Below are 15,576 nucleotides of genomic sequence, written 5' to 3'. Positions count from 1 at the left end.
AATTTTGAAACTAATTCTTTGTTGATATCAGCTCCTATGTTGAAAGTCTGGGGGAGATTCATCAAGGGGGGGCCGAGATAAAAGGGGGGTCCCAAAACATGTTTTCTCCATGGTAATTTCCATAGGAAACTTTAGACAAGGCTACAGGTCGAACGGGTGAACGGATTTACCCCAAATTTGGCAGGGAGAAGGGTTTTGGTGTAGAACGCACACTTTTGTTTATTTGGTGTAAATCCCGTTCAGTAGTTTTTGAGAAATATCGAAATTTACAGATATCGATATTTGGGAATGCTGCCATCTGATTGGCTGAGGCGTTACGAGCAGAAGCTTGCTGCTTATTGGCTGCGAGCGGTTGCAACTAGGAAGTGTTGGCCACCATTTTGTGATTCCGTTGCGAGTAAGGGGAAAAAAGGGCGAAAAAAGTAAGAAAGGAGGGCAGGAGCACTGTAAGCTTTGTGGGGGAGTGCGAAGCGAAGTAGTCACTGTTACTGGTCTGAAAGTGCGGTGTTGCTTAAAGTGACATGGTGCTGATATGATATGGTGCTACACTCTGGTATGAAACCGAGAGCCTAAACCGTGAGGTTATTGCTGTAAAGTGATGTAGAGTGGTGTTTGTAGCATTTGTGTAAAAGTAGTGTTAGTAGGCGTTTATACCATACAGGGAGTGGGAAGCGAACTACTGTCCGCTATTGTGTGTTTATAGTATACCGGAAGTGGGAAGCGAAAGTACTCACGCCTAGCGGTGTGAAGACTTGGGGATGAAATCGAGGTGATTGCTGTAAAGGGATGGGCTCTGGGCGCTGTAGTACACGCCTGCAAGTAGTGTTAGTAGGCGTTTATATCATACAGGGAGTGGGAAGCGAACTACTGACCGATACCGTGCATTTATACTATCCCGGAAGTAGGAAGTGAAGTACTCACGCCTACCGGTGTGAAGACTAGGGGATGACACCGAGGTGATTGCTGTAAAGGGGTAGGCTCTGGGCGCTGTAGCATACCTGTGGAAGTAGTGTTAGTTTACGTTCATACAATATAGGGAGTGGGAAGCGAACTACTTACCCCTACCGGTCTCAAGACTCGTGGATGAAACTATGAGCTCTTTGCTGTAAAGTCATGTGCCATGCGTAGTATTCCAATGTAAGTCATAGTAGAATGTTAGTATGTAATTCTACTAGAATCTAAGTATGTAATGTTAGAATGTAGGTTTGTCATGAGGGGAACCTTGCGGAGTTTGTACGCGGTGTTGGAGATGATGGTTGCTTTGCTGTCTGCTCCTGTTGGTGGCTGTTTCAGGTGTCTTGTTTTCCTGTAATAAATCTACTTATTGGATCCACTGCTGTCTGCCTCTTCACTACATAAATTTGGTGAGGAGCGGGAGAAGGTAAAAAATAAGGCACCACTCACCAATATTTCAAAATTGCTTGCGTTGTGCTGAAGACCAGTTTTCTTCGTGTAGCTTTTTCTACTCATGCCAGGGTCGTCAGCTCATTGAACTATGTCATCCGACTTTTAGTAGGATTTATATTTTTAGATTTTACGCTTCTACACTATATTCTGGTTGCTGTACTACACGTGTGTAAGTAGTGTTAGTATGCGTTTATAGTAACAAATGCATCATGGTCCTAGGGAGGGCGACTTCTCAGGCGCAGCTCATACAATGTCCTGGGTTGTGCATTCGCGGGACATTTGTGTTTGCTATTAGAGGGCTGGTGCATGGCTTCCACCCTGTGATAGCAAATCCTTGTTTGACTACTTGAAGTGAGAGGAGGAAAACCTTGTATCGTTTTAATAGAGGGGATGCGAATGGTAAAAATTGAGAAAATAGAAAAGCGGGGTGTCACCCGTTCATTTAAATGATGCTCCTGGTGGGTAATGTTCCGTGGCCAATCCAATTATTATATTGCAAGGTCTCTAAAGGACTGGGGATCTTAATGTCACATGTAAATTAGGCGTGGAAGGGCACAGAGATGTTTTGCAGCCTAGGGGACCGCCACCTTCCCGGGTATTCTTTACTAATTGTTTGGGGGTTCGAGGCCAACTGAAGTCCGGGGATCGCCACACACCGGGGCTTAATTTAAATATGCAGGGTGGGCCTCGGCAGTCCCTGAAGCCTATGTGGTCCTAGACAGTGCCTTTTTGGTTCTATAATCACACGGGCAGTACTCATGGTGTTATAAAGTGATACACTCATAGTATAATAGCCAGTTAGGTTATGTTTGGTTGGTGCACTGTAATATTGGAAGGGTTTGCCCTCATGATGTCCTATAAACAGATGATTTTCACAGTAAACTATAGACAAGTGTTGTCAGAAAAGAAGACCTATACACTCAGTTATTTATTTGAAAAAAACAGTAACCTTTATTAAAACACAAATAAAGTGAAACGTAAGTTTAATAGAACAAACAGTGTAATATAAAAAATGTGGGTTGGACTCCATTGGAAGCAGCGTAGAAAACCTGCAAGACAAAAATTAAACATAAGTATGTGTGCTATGTGGAAGAGGTAAAGAGAGGTAGTCCAAATGAAAGGACGATAGTGTAAATGGGAGGGAGGGGGAGTGGGTGGAAGGGAGAAAGGGAGGGAGAGCCAAAAGAAGAGAGGGAGGAGGAGACAGAGCATCGGCCTACTGCACCCAGCCCTTAGTGTTTATGCTCCCATCACCCATTTGTCTAGGACGCTGGGGTCCGCAAGAAAGAATGTGATCCAGAAAGTCTTTAAAATGAAACACATGAGGCCAGAGATTAGGGGCCATATTATCAAGGAACGGCAATAACATTATTGCTGCTTTAGCGGCAGGAAACTGCTGCTAAAGCGGCGATAAGGGGCTTGATAATATGCCCTTATGAATTCCCATAGAAGCCCAGGTTCTGGTGTGAATGGTGTGCGGTATTATTGAAAATGTTGCTATCGCGAAGCGTACACATGTGAATGTGCTCGGATGGAGGGAGGATCAGCAGTGAGGCTACATCATACACAGTGATAACGCTCATTACAGTCAAGCAATGCATGTCAAATGTGAATCTGAAAGTCTCACATATAACACATTAGTATATTGGTAAAGCCTGTCAACAGAGCGTACAGCAAAAGAAATCTACACATTGATATTTACTGTTTGTCACATGTGATCTAGGATGTGCACTCTGCTCGTGGCTCCTGATACTTCTTAGAGCCATGAATACCCAGGCCGAAAGGGAGCACAATAATATGCACACACACACAGCAGGGGCATCGTGTAACACATATTTGTTTTTTGATGTATCGTTTGAGATGCATGGCGTTCACACGTGGAAGGCTAATGTACAGACCATGAATATTGATCAAGATGATTGTTGCATGTTGTGTGTAGTATAAGATATGTGTACACAGCAAAAAAACTTTTCAAAAAAGCTCGCTAAGCACAAGAGGTGTCTCTCATCAAACACTGTAGAGGGAATGAGTCAAATTTATTTTTATTTGTATTTATTTTTATTTTGAAGGTTTTATATAGTGCGAACAAGACCCATGTGAGTAACAGAGTGCTTTACAGGTCATATGTGGAAAGCACGTAGTAACATACCATGATCTAAGTGAGAAAATTATACACAGTTCATAATCGTTGAGACAACGCTAACAGAAGATCAACTGTAGAGCGTAAAAGACATCATACGTAAAACAGTACCGTAAGCAGTTATAGGGTTCACGTGAATTTAGCCATGAGAACCGCTTTCACTTCTTTTTTGAATGCGGCGGAGGAAGGGTTCATTCTTGTTTCACTGGGCAAAGCATTCCATATCCTGGGAGCCATCCCAGAAAAGGATCGATGATAGGTTTTTTTTGGGCAAATCGTTGTGGTTTTAGAAGAAGAGTCATGGCACTCCTGGAGGCTCTGATGCCCGCAGAGGGCACCAGTTTCTGCGCTAGGTAGTGTGGGGCGTTGTGGTAGAGGGCCTTGTTCATCATGCAAGCGATTTTCAGATGGATTCTGGCTTCAAACGGTAGCCAGTTGAGGGCTTTCAAGTCTGGGGATATGTGAGAGTTTCTCTTCGAACCTGTGATGAGTCTTGCTGCTGAGTTGATCGTGGCTCTTAGTGGGGCTGTCGAGGACCTTGGGAGGCCATATAAGGTTACCACCCCATAAGCCACGTGAGGGATTACTAAGGCTTGAACTGCTTGTTTGAAATCGTAGGCAGGCAGAAGGAGTTTCAGTTTACGCAGGGTCCTCATGTGGAAGTTAGCTCCTTTTGTGGAGGTGCTGATATGTTTCTGCATGGTTAATTTACTGTCAAGCGTTACCCCTGCGATTTTGCTGAGTTCATGATGAGAGGGTGACCATTAAGGGCTGTTAGGTGCTTCATCCAGTCCAGGATAGTGGGAGTTTTGTTGGGGGCAGCGATTAATAGGAATTCCGCTTTGAGGGAATTTAGTTTCAGATGGTTTTCGGCCAACCAAGTTTGGGTTTTTTGAAGAGTGGAGTTGAGGTTAAGGTTCTTTGTGTGTGTATATATATATATATATATATATATATATATATATATATATATATATATTTATATATATATATATATATATATATATATATATATATATATATATATTCACACACACACAATTGGATGAGGATCCTAACAACTGAGCCCTAAATAAACTCCTGAATATTGAAAAGTCATCCTGAACTTGAGGAGTTCATCTGTGAATATTCCAGGATCACTTTTAAAAAAAAATTCAGAAAAACCTTTGCTGAACCAGGAGCTACTTTAGACTGAACTGATTGCACACAGATAGAGTATCAGAGGTTGCAATCATTTCAATGTTATAGTTAGAGTTTATACAGTCTACTCGTATGATAATGAGGCATGAAGATATTTTAAATTAAGTGCTTATTTTCCTTTTTTCCGATTGAATAGAAAGAACAATATCTATCACCCTTCTTGTCTGCAAGGCCTCTGGAAGGACGCAATGCCCGTTTGCTTCAGGACCGGCGGCCTCTGGAACTCCCAGATTGGAATTCAACATATGAAAATCCACAAGAGAAAGGTTTTGTCTCAGCTACCGACATTCATTTACCAAGGTATCTAGAGGAACAGGCTCAGGTCAATAGCAATGCATTGACTTCCTGGAATCTCAACCATTCTGATCCATGTGAGAAATGCAAGAAAATGAGAAGTGAAGCTCTTCATTATATGCCCCACGATGGCATGTGCTCAGAGCACCAGAATGCTCAATTCTACCCTCAACAACATCACCAGGATAATAATCTATTCAGTAACAAGAGTCATGAGATCAACAAAACCCATAAAGCACTGGAATTTCAGAAAATTACAGACACTTGTGCTAATGAAGCTTTGTACCAGAGGCAGATCACAGAAAGCCCAGTTTCACCTGAGCCTTTGCCAAAGCCAGTGTCTTATGAAGATCTACCACCTAGCAAGCTGGATTACTACACGGTGGGGCTAAACCCTTTCTCACTAAGTAGGCCCATGATGAATGGGGATTCCAGTGGTCACAGGATTCAACTTCCAAAATCTCTGGTAAACCCATGGGATTTGGTTTCTGCAACACCACGTGCAAGGACAGCTCCTTACACAAATGCTCAAGCTCGACCACATATAGCAACAACGCTACAGGAACTCCAAGATTCTTATTCTAAATCTGAAGCACACAAAATTCAGCACCAAATGTATCCTGAAAAGCCGAAAGACCTTAGAGACAATTATTACTCTGGGAAGAGGCACACTTTCTTTGGTATTAACTCATCCTACTTCAACTGATGAGTGCACTTCTGCAGTAAAGACTGGATAAGTACTAGAACCTCTAATGAACGATCCTCATGCTTGTGAATCTTGTATATCTGGCACTTATGCACATTGTCTTTATTCTTGATCTAGGTTGATTTGCTATACAGAAGGCTATGCAGCCAGGGTGTCTCAAGCAACTGACCTGAAAAGACCTTTCATACACCTTCCGACAAACCTTTATGAAACTTTTGAAACTAACATGCCAAAATAGGGACTCATGTTCAAAGGAGCTTTCCATTGTGTACTATTATCAGTCAGAGAAATAGGCATACAGTGATTGGTACCCGAAGGCTGAGTAGCACCTATGTTGCTTAAAGCATTGCTACCATCCAGCTCAAAAACTATTTAACCACCCTCCTCTCCTCCAACAAGTAACTCGATTTCTGTACCTGTCTTTGAGGTTGTTTGTCAAAATATCGGCTACAGAAACATTTTGCTACCAAAATATGATGACCAAAGTATCGAGGATGAAACTATAGGTATTTTGGTCTTTGATATTTTTGCCTTGACATTTGGTAGCATGATACTTTGGAGTCGATATTAAGATGCAATACAATCTTTCATTTTCTGAGCGGAATTTGGTAGTGTGTTTTTCCGCCTCACAACTTCTGAAATACATTATGTAGGAACAAGACGCTTTCAGGTGACTTTCTGAGTTGCTATTAGCTCTGGAGGTTTACCCTTCTGCAATTACCCATTAGGGTTAGCTACTATTAGATGGAGCTGTACCAGAACAGTGACAATCAGTAAAGATTCTCTACAATTAAAGCTCATAGCATAAAACGTACAAAGCAAGAACTTAACAGACCAACCCCAAGCAAAGACAAATGGAAAGCACATTGTACCAATGTATTTTTATTAATCAAAGCATCAATTTTCAGGCCTGTCCTTCTTTTGCCCTGGGATGTATATAAGATATAGTAGTGTCTATCAGCATTTAAAAGGATATTGCCAGTCACTGAGGAGTTCCTTTATAGACTCTAGTAAATCTTTTTACATATGTTAGATGATGAAAGGGGCCGCTTCTCTTCGTTGTAGAACTTTTCTAGAGACATTCTCTGATGAAACGTTTTAGCAGCATGGAAGTGTGAAGGGGAGAAATCATTAAGTAAGTTTGACTTAGACACCCCTTTCTAATACTTAATAACCAACGGACAGTTAAGGAAGGTTAGTTAAATTTTATTACAAAGCCAAAAATAGTTGAACATAAACACATCTCAGCATGAGAGTATAGAAATACAAAGGAATCAACATAAAGCCAAATCTATGCATCCAATTCAAGTGATGCAGCATGAGTAAAACAATGAATTCCAGAAGGAGGAATGCAGATGATTAGAAAGCAAGAGTCCAAATGTCCTTCCATCGAGGATTGATGAAGGAAAAGCATCACATCTATCGCTAAAATGACATCCTATGTTGCTGGGTAGGCAATTTAATCCAAGAAAAAAAAAGGTGTCAGTCGTGGAGTCTTCATAAGAAGTCTCTTCACTGTCAAGATGGGCCAGGTAGCATAAAGCCATCATCACAAATGAAAGAGCTTGCTTTGAGATGCACTCTCTCCAAAGGCAAGAAAGATATGGGTCTTTCCCTAGTTCCAACAGTTATCCACAGGTAGAATTCCCATAGTGCACCTCGCACACTCCATCCGCTCTGGGTAGAGTCCTGAGTGTTCTTTTCCTCTGTTTTTTCCATGTATATCCTTTGCAACATTTCATCCTTGGCTCCCATGCCTTCTCCTGTGTGAAACCAATGTGTCTCTTTCTTCGACCCAAGTCACACGATTGTAACTTCTTCTCTCCTTGTCTCGCTGCTAAAACAAAGACATTATTCTGCCTAAAGAACGCTTCTTCACCTGCAATACAAAACGTAAGAAAGAACAGCTTCCACAGCGCATATGAAATTTAGAACATTAATTCTAAAGCAGAGTTGTCAGGGGCTTGCATTTCAGGCCTACAACTTTAGCTAACATAAGAGTGCATCATTTAAGCATTACGGATTCACATAATCATTATTACATTTCAACTAATACATTTACCTATTTACGAAAATATCACCATTAATAGACGCGTTTAGTAGATGAGTAGTGTCACACTTCACAACACGAGTTCTTCATGTTAGCATTTAGCTAGTTACATCCATTTCCTGTGTTAATTCTCCTTGGCACTTGTCAATAGCCTAGAATATGTCACGTAGTTATGCTAATATGTTTCACAATTCTAACACTTCACGTTTACACAAACAGGATGATGTGCAGGTGTGCTCTACACATGATTATGATGCACCCCTACAAACAAGCGTATGCAAATACAAAATCTCCACTCCATCAGTGGTACAGGAAAATATATGTAGCTTCACAAATATTGCAGTGAGAAAATTATATATATATATATTAAACAATATAGTTTCTGTGCATCTTATATGTCCTCCCCTCTCTTAAATACACAAGATTTTGTTTCTTCATTTTACTGGTGCGGTGCACCCTGTTACTATGAGCATTTAATTATACCCAAAAACGCTTTAAGAATAACTCTTAAATGTAGTTAAAGACTTATGTAGGTGTTAAAATTATTTCTCTAAAATGTAAGAGGTGTACATTGCATAAACTACTTCACCTCATATTTGTCTTTCAGAGCTCATATAGTGATTGTTAGATTTCTGTCTTTCAGGAGATTCAAGATAGGCACATTTTGCTGATTACCGAATTTGCGGTCACAATGAATAGGTTTTAACCAATGATAACCCTGGAGCACCAACATATCCTTGGCCCTGAGATAGACAAATGCTTTGCTGTTCATGGTAGGTGAATGAAATGCATTGCATGAACTCCTGTTTTTGGACTGCATAGCCACTCACGACAATAGCTTCAATAATACCTTTCTCAGTAACTCATGTTCCATTACAAGCTGCTGGTTCTTCCAAATTCCTTAGAAGCATTATGGGTGGATAATCCTATAATGGGTGGATCAGTCCTAACCTCCTGAACATATGGAAACCCAGATCTTACTTCCAGAGACAAAACAGTAACAGTTTTTGGGTTGAGCATGCAATAGCATGTGCTAGCGCATGCGTATCGTTTGCGAGACACTATTGTTAACAAAAAGGACTTGGAGCCTGCCTATTGCTTACAATTTATTGGCTTGCATGGCACTCCTTTACAGTACTGTAATTGGTCACTGCAGGCCAAGCATCATTTCAGTTCCATGCTGTGGAATAGGGACCAAGCACTGATTGATTCAACTTAAGTTGTGCCCATCCGCTGCTCCCGATGTGATTGAGGTACTATTTTGTTCTTTTTAACTTCCAGTGCCCTGCAAACAGAAGACATGTGACTGTCAAAAAACATGCCCAGCAGGACAAGCAAAATTGCAAAGTTTCATTTTCTATTATTAACTTTCTTTTATTTTGCCAAGTCTTCTTTTCTCACTTTGGACTCATGTTTTGATTTTGCTTGTGGGTGCTATTCTCAAAAGATGATTATAATTGTTTCTTACTTCTGTGTAATTTCTGAAGTGATGCTTTAATGTATCGTGCAGTACCCCGCAGTAAATCCCAATCGTCCCACTCCAACTAACCCCAGACCAATTCACCCCACTCAATCCAATCCACTCCACCCTAATCCCCAACAGACTAATCCAATCCACCCCACACTCCACCCCACTGCTATTCAATCAAAAACACTCACTTCAATCAAACCCACCCCACCCTTCACCAATCCAGTCTGCCCACACCAATCCAATCGGCCCCACTCCAATCCAGTCTGTCCCACCCCATACCAGTCCACCCCACTCAAGCCAATCCACCCCAATCCAATCCACCCTAGACAATCCACCTAAGACCAAACCAACCCACCCAGAACAATGCAATCCACCCCACTCCAATCCATCCCATGTCACCCCACTCCAATTCAATCCAAACCACTCACCCCAGTCCGCCTGCACTATTCCTCCCAATTCACCCAAGTCAAATCCACTTCATACCAATCCACCCCAATCTAATCTGCCCCTCTCCAATCCACCCCAATCGAATCCATCCCACTTCAATCCACCCCAATCCAATTCAACCCACCTCACCCCACACCAATCCACCTCAATCCAATTCACCCTGATCCAATCCACTCTGAGCCAATCCACCCCACAGCAATCCAGTCCAATCAATACACTCCTATCCAAATCACCCCAATGAAAGCCATCCCAGTCCAATCCACCCCACTCCAGTCAATCCAATATACCCCACTCCACTCCAAACCACCACACTCCAATCCACCCCACCCCATCCCAATCTAGCCCAGCTCGCACCACTGCTATCCACCCCACTTATACCACCCAACCCCAGTCAAACCACTCCAGTCCAATCCAACCCACTCCAATTCACCCACTCCAAACCACCCCACTCCAATCCAATCCACCAGGCCCAACTCAATCCAATCCACCCATCCACTCCACTCCAATCCAATCCAATCCTCCCCACCCCACTCTACCTCACCCCAATCCAATCAACCCCACCCCAGTTCAATCAACCCCAATCCAATCAAATCCACCCCACTCAAGCTCACTATAGCTACAACGCAATCCAATCCAACCTGCTCCACCCCAGCCCACCCAACTCAAATGTAATCCAATCCACCCTACTCCTTTCCAGCCCACCTCAATCCTGCTCTTCCCACCCTTAACCAGTCCAATCCACCCCACCCCAATCGACCCCACCCAACCCAATCCAACCCACTTCAATCCACCTCACTCCAGTTCAATCCAATCCCACCCACCCACTGCAATCTAATCCACCCCACTCCAATCCAATCCACCCCACACTAGTTAAATCCACCCAGTCCAATCACTCCAATCAAATCCATCCCAGTCCAATCCACCCCACTCTAGTCCAATCCAATCTACCCCACTCCACTCCAGTCCACTGCACTCCAATCCACCCCACTCCAGTCCACCCCACCCCAATCTAGTCTACCCCACCCCACTGCAATCTGCCCTACTTCAATTCAATCCATCCCAATCCAATCCATTCCAGGCCAATCCACCCCACTCCAATGCACACCACTCCAAACCACCCCACCCCATTCCAGTCTACCCAACCTCAATTGAATCCAATCCAATACACCCACTCCAAACCAATCCACCCCAAGTCAATCCAATCCAACTCATTCCAATCCACCTCACCCCAATCCAATCCCCCCAGTTGAATCAACCCAACTCCAGCTCACTACAACCCACCCCACTCCAATCAATCCAAGCCACTCCACCCCGCCTCACTCGAATTCAAACCAATCAACACCATTCCAATCCAGCCCACCTCAATCCGCCCTCCCCAATCCACCCTACTTCAACCAACCCCAATCCAAGCCACTCCAATTCACTTCTACCCATTTCAGTCCAGTCAGCCCCACTCCAAACTACCCCACCCAATCCAATCCACCCCACCCCACTCCATTCCAATCCACCCCACTCTTGTCCCATCCACCCCACTACACCCAGTCCAATCTCTCAAATAAAATCCACCCCAATCCAATCCAATTCAGCCCTCTCTGATCTACCCAACTCCAATTGAATCCACCCAATCCACCCACCCCAATCCAATGCACCCCAATCCAATACATCCCACTCCAGTCCCATCCACCCCACTCTAATCCACTGCGCTCCAATCCATCCCATTCAATCCAACCTACTCCATCCTTTCCATCTCACTAAATCAAATCCAACCCCTCCAGTCCACTCCAATCCACATCACTTCAGTCAAATCCACCCCACTCCAGTCCAATCCACTGCACTTCAATCCACCCCACCACAGTCCACTCCACCCCAATCCATTCCACCCCACTCAACTGCAATTCACCCTACTCCAAGCCACCCCACTTCAATCCAATCCACTCCAGTCCAATCCATCTCACTCCAATTCACCCCACTCCAAACCACCCCACTCCATTCCAGTCCACCCAACCGAAATTCAGTCCAATCCAATCCACCCATTCCAATCCAATCCACCCCACGCCAATCCACCTCATCCCAATCAAATCCAACTCATCCCATTTAAATCAACCCCACTCTAATCAAATCCACCCCACTTCCGCGTGGTTCGTGGAGGGGCCCCTCCAGACTCAATCAGTGGCTCTCTGGCCAGAGTACTGTGCTGAGGGGCCCCCCGCCCTGCAGGGGCAGTGGGGTCTTGTTATACCACTGCTACAACCCACCTCACTCCAATCAATCCAAGTTACTCCACCCCAGCCCACCCCATTCAAATTCAAACCAATCCACCCCACTCAAATCCAGCCCACCTCAATCCAACCACCCCAACTCAATCCACCCCTATCCAATCCTCACCACTGCAATCCAATTCACTTCAACCCATTGCCGTCCAATCCACCCCACTCCAATCCACCCCGTTCTAATCCAATCCACCCCATTCCACCCAGTCCAATCCCTCCAATCTACTCCACTCCAATCCACCCCACCCCAATCCAATCCAATCCACCCCATCCCACTCCAATCCAATTCACCCCACTCCGAACAACCCCACTGCAAATACTTTTATTTATTTATTTATTTATTTATGCATTTTTATATAGCGCTGACTTTACCCGAAGGCATCAGAGCGCTTCACAATAGGAACACAAGTGAAACATGATGAGAACATTACACAGGAACCGATTACAAAAGTAGACGTTACATTACATACGGTAAAAGTGACAATTGTGAGCAAATAAAACACATGAGGTAGTAAAAATTGTGAGCAACCAAAAATACATGAGGTAGTAAAGAGTGCACAAGAGGAAAAAGTGACAAGTGTGCAGGAGATAAGAGAAAACAAGGTATAGTTAGAGGTATAATACTGCAATATGAGCTAGACACTCAGGCACAAGAACAGGCGTTAAATGGGCAAAGGAGGCCCTTGTGCAAGTATCTAAGGCAGGTAGCAAACCGTGTGTTACAAGGGCCAAGTGGTGTGTGCATGTTACAAAAGGGTACCAAACACAAGTATATGGAAAATACTGCATAAAAAAGGCAGGCATTCCAACCACAAGAACACACAGGGAAAGCACTACCATGGTCATGGAGAGTAGAGTTTTCAGTAGTGGGAGGTCTTCCTTCAAATAACAAAGAGGACGTGAATTACTTTTGGAGGTGTCTCTGGAGGAGGAGAACTTTGAGGTCCCTTTTGAAGGCCTGGGAGGAGGCGTTGGTCCGGGGCTGAGGCGGTAAGGAGTTCCAGATTCTCACTGCGTTGCCTGAGAAGGATTGGGCCATCGTTCTTTCCTTCTTGAAAGTGGGAGGTTCAAGCAGTAGGATCTCCGCATTGCGTGAAGGTCTAGAGCCTCCAGAGAGTTTCAGTTTATTCGCCAGGTAGCGAGGAGAGGAGGAGTGCAAGGCTTTGTGGGTGATACAAGCGGTCTTGTAGATAGCTCTAGCCTCGAAGGGAAGCCAGCGGAGGGTGGATAACATCGGTGTGATGTGATCGCTTCTTTTGGCCCCATAGATGAACCGAGCTGCTGAGTGGAAAACAGACTTAAGTGGAGACAGGTGAGATTTGGGGAGGCCAGTAAGAAGAGAATTGCAGTAGTCTAGTCTGGAGAGGACCAGCGATTGTACCAGGGTTATAAGGTCCTGCTCCGGGAAGAAGCGACGGATTCCCCAAAGAAGGCGCAGTTGGTATCGAGCAGATTTTGCAATGGAATTGATGTGGGGAGTTAGATTGAGTTTTTTGTCTAGTATGACACCAAGGGATTTTGCGCTGTCAACAATGATGGGTTTATTGTTTAGTAGATTCATCTGATCCATCCATGATTGAACCGGGGGAGGAGAGAGTGAGGAGGAGAAGAGGATGAATTCAGTTTTGGAGGGATTCAGAATCAGTTGATGCGTTGACATCCAGTTTTGAATGGAGTCGAGAGTCGAACTTAGGATGGAGAGGTCATGAGTGGAGGCAACCTTGAGGTAGAGTTGAGTGTCGTCTGCATAGAGATGATAGTGAATCCCGGATTTGCTTAGGAGATTTCCCAGTGGTTCTAAATAGAGATTGAACAAAGTAGGTGCAAGAATAGAGCCTTGGGGGACACCTTGACCTACCGCCACAGAAGAAGAAAGACTGTTCTCTATTTTGATCATTTGAGATCTGTCCGAGAGGAACGATGCAAACCATTATTTAACCAAATAATCCACCTCACCCCAATCCAATGTACCCCACTCAAGTCCCCTCCACCCCACTTTAATCCACTGCATTCCAATCCACCCACTCAATCCAACCCATTCCATCCTTTCCATCCCACTCAATCCAATATGCCCCACTCCAATCCACGCCACTCCAGTCCAATACACTCCACTTCAGTCCAATCCACTACACTCCATTCCAATCCAATCCGCCCAACTCCAAACCAGCTCACTCCAAAACCCCAGACCAATCCACCTACTCCACTCCAATCCACAACACCCCACCCAAACCAATCCACCCCACCCAATCCAATCCATCCCACCTCAATCCAATCCACACCACCCCATTTCAATCCACTCCACCTCAATCAATCCAATCCACCCCACTCCAATATAATTTATCCCACTCCCATCCACTCCACCCAACTCCAATCCAACCTCTTCAATCTACGCACCCCCCTCCCCAATCCAATCCCCTCCAATCCAATTCAGTCCCCTCCTTTCCAATCCAGTTTCCTACCTTCCAATCTACTCCACCCCACTCCAATCCACTCCACCCCACTCTAGTCTAGTCCAATCCACAACAATTCTCCCCACTTCAATTCACCCCATTATAATTCTCCCACCCGACCCCACTCCAAACCACCCCACTCCAATCCATTCCTTCCACTGCCAATCTAATCCACCCTGACCCACCCTAGTCCAATCACTGCAATCAAATCGACCCCATCCCACTCCAATCCAGTCCACCTACTGCAATCCAATCCACCAACCTCAATCCCATCTAATGTAGCCCACTCCAATTCACCCCACCCCAGTTCAACCCAATTTATTCAACCCCAATCCAATCAGATCACCCCAATCAAATCAACTCCAGTCCACTCCAATACACTCTGCTCTACTCCAATTTACCCCACTCCTCCAATACACCCCATTCAATCCACCCCATTACTCCAATCCATCCCATTCTAATCCACCCTAATCCAAACCACACCACTCTAACCAAATCCAGTCCAACCCACTCTACTCCAATCCAATCCACCCCTCTACCTAAATGCACTCCAATTCACTCCACTCTATTTCATTCCACTCTACTCTACGCATCTGTACTCTGCCACTTAACCACTGGACTCTACTCCCCTCTTCTCCTCTCTACGACCCTAAGCACCCCTATTCCACTCTACTCCAACAAATCCATTCTACAGTACTATACTCCCCCCTACTCCACTGTACAACACTCCACACCACTATATTTTAGCCATGCTGAACAGCAGCTACATTGACGTACAACATGGCTAAAACACATTTACAGAGCCAATAGCTCATCCATAGGTGAGACTTATTGGCTTTGCCAATGCTTGTTAATTTTAGCAATTATTGTTTCCATTTTATAGCTGTGTAATTAAGAGGTCTTTCTGTTTATGCATCAGTGTGGGAAAGATGAAGGCCTTATTCAGTTCTGTAAGGACTCAAGCTTCTGGCCAGGTATCAGGAGCCAGCCCTTCATTTACTTAGCCATTTTCCAGAGACTATGGACTCTTCATTTGGTAGAAGCAGGTGACCGCCAATCTGTTGATAAATGCATCACTGCAACTGAAAATGTAGGCATGTAGAACGTTTTTGCGATCGCTTTTGGGGGGCCAAAAGATGTC

At 44.4% G+C, this 15,576-nt stretch overlaps 1 protein-coding gene across 1 annotated transcript in view; it reads left to right on the top strand.

Annotated features, from left to right (window-relative positions):
• Positions 1 to 8,142, top strand: part of SPMIP4 (sperm microtubule inner protein 4) — a 182,016-nt gene extending 173,874 nt beyond the window's left edge. Inside the window, exon 9 of the mRNA XM_078664378.1 lies at positions 4,884 to 8,142. Within this exon, the coding sequence (XP_078520504.1) occupies positions 4,884 to 5,747 (864 nt within the window). The 3' untranslated portion in view covers positions 5,748 to 8,142. The remainder of the gene's footprint in view (positions 1 to 4,883) is intronic.
• Positions 8,143 to 15,576: the final 7,434 nt, after the last annotated feature.

This window comes from Lissotriton helveticus, chromosome 10 (assembly GCF_964261635.1).
Source record: "Lissotriton helveticus chromosome 10, aLisHel1.1, whole genome shotgun sequence".
Lineage (NCBI taxonomy): Eukaryota > Metazoa > Chordata > Amphibia > Caudata > Salamandridae > Lissotriton > Lissotriton helveticus.
The sequence above is the reverse complement of the archived record's forward strand: the minus strand, read 5'-3'. Positions and strand labels throughout refer to the sequence as shown.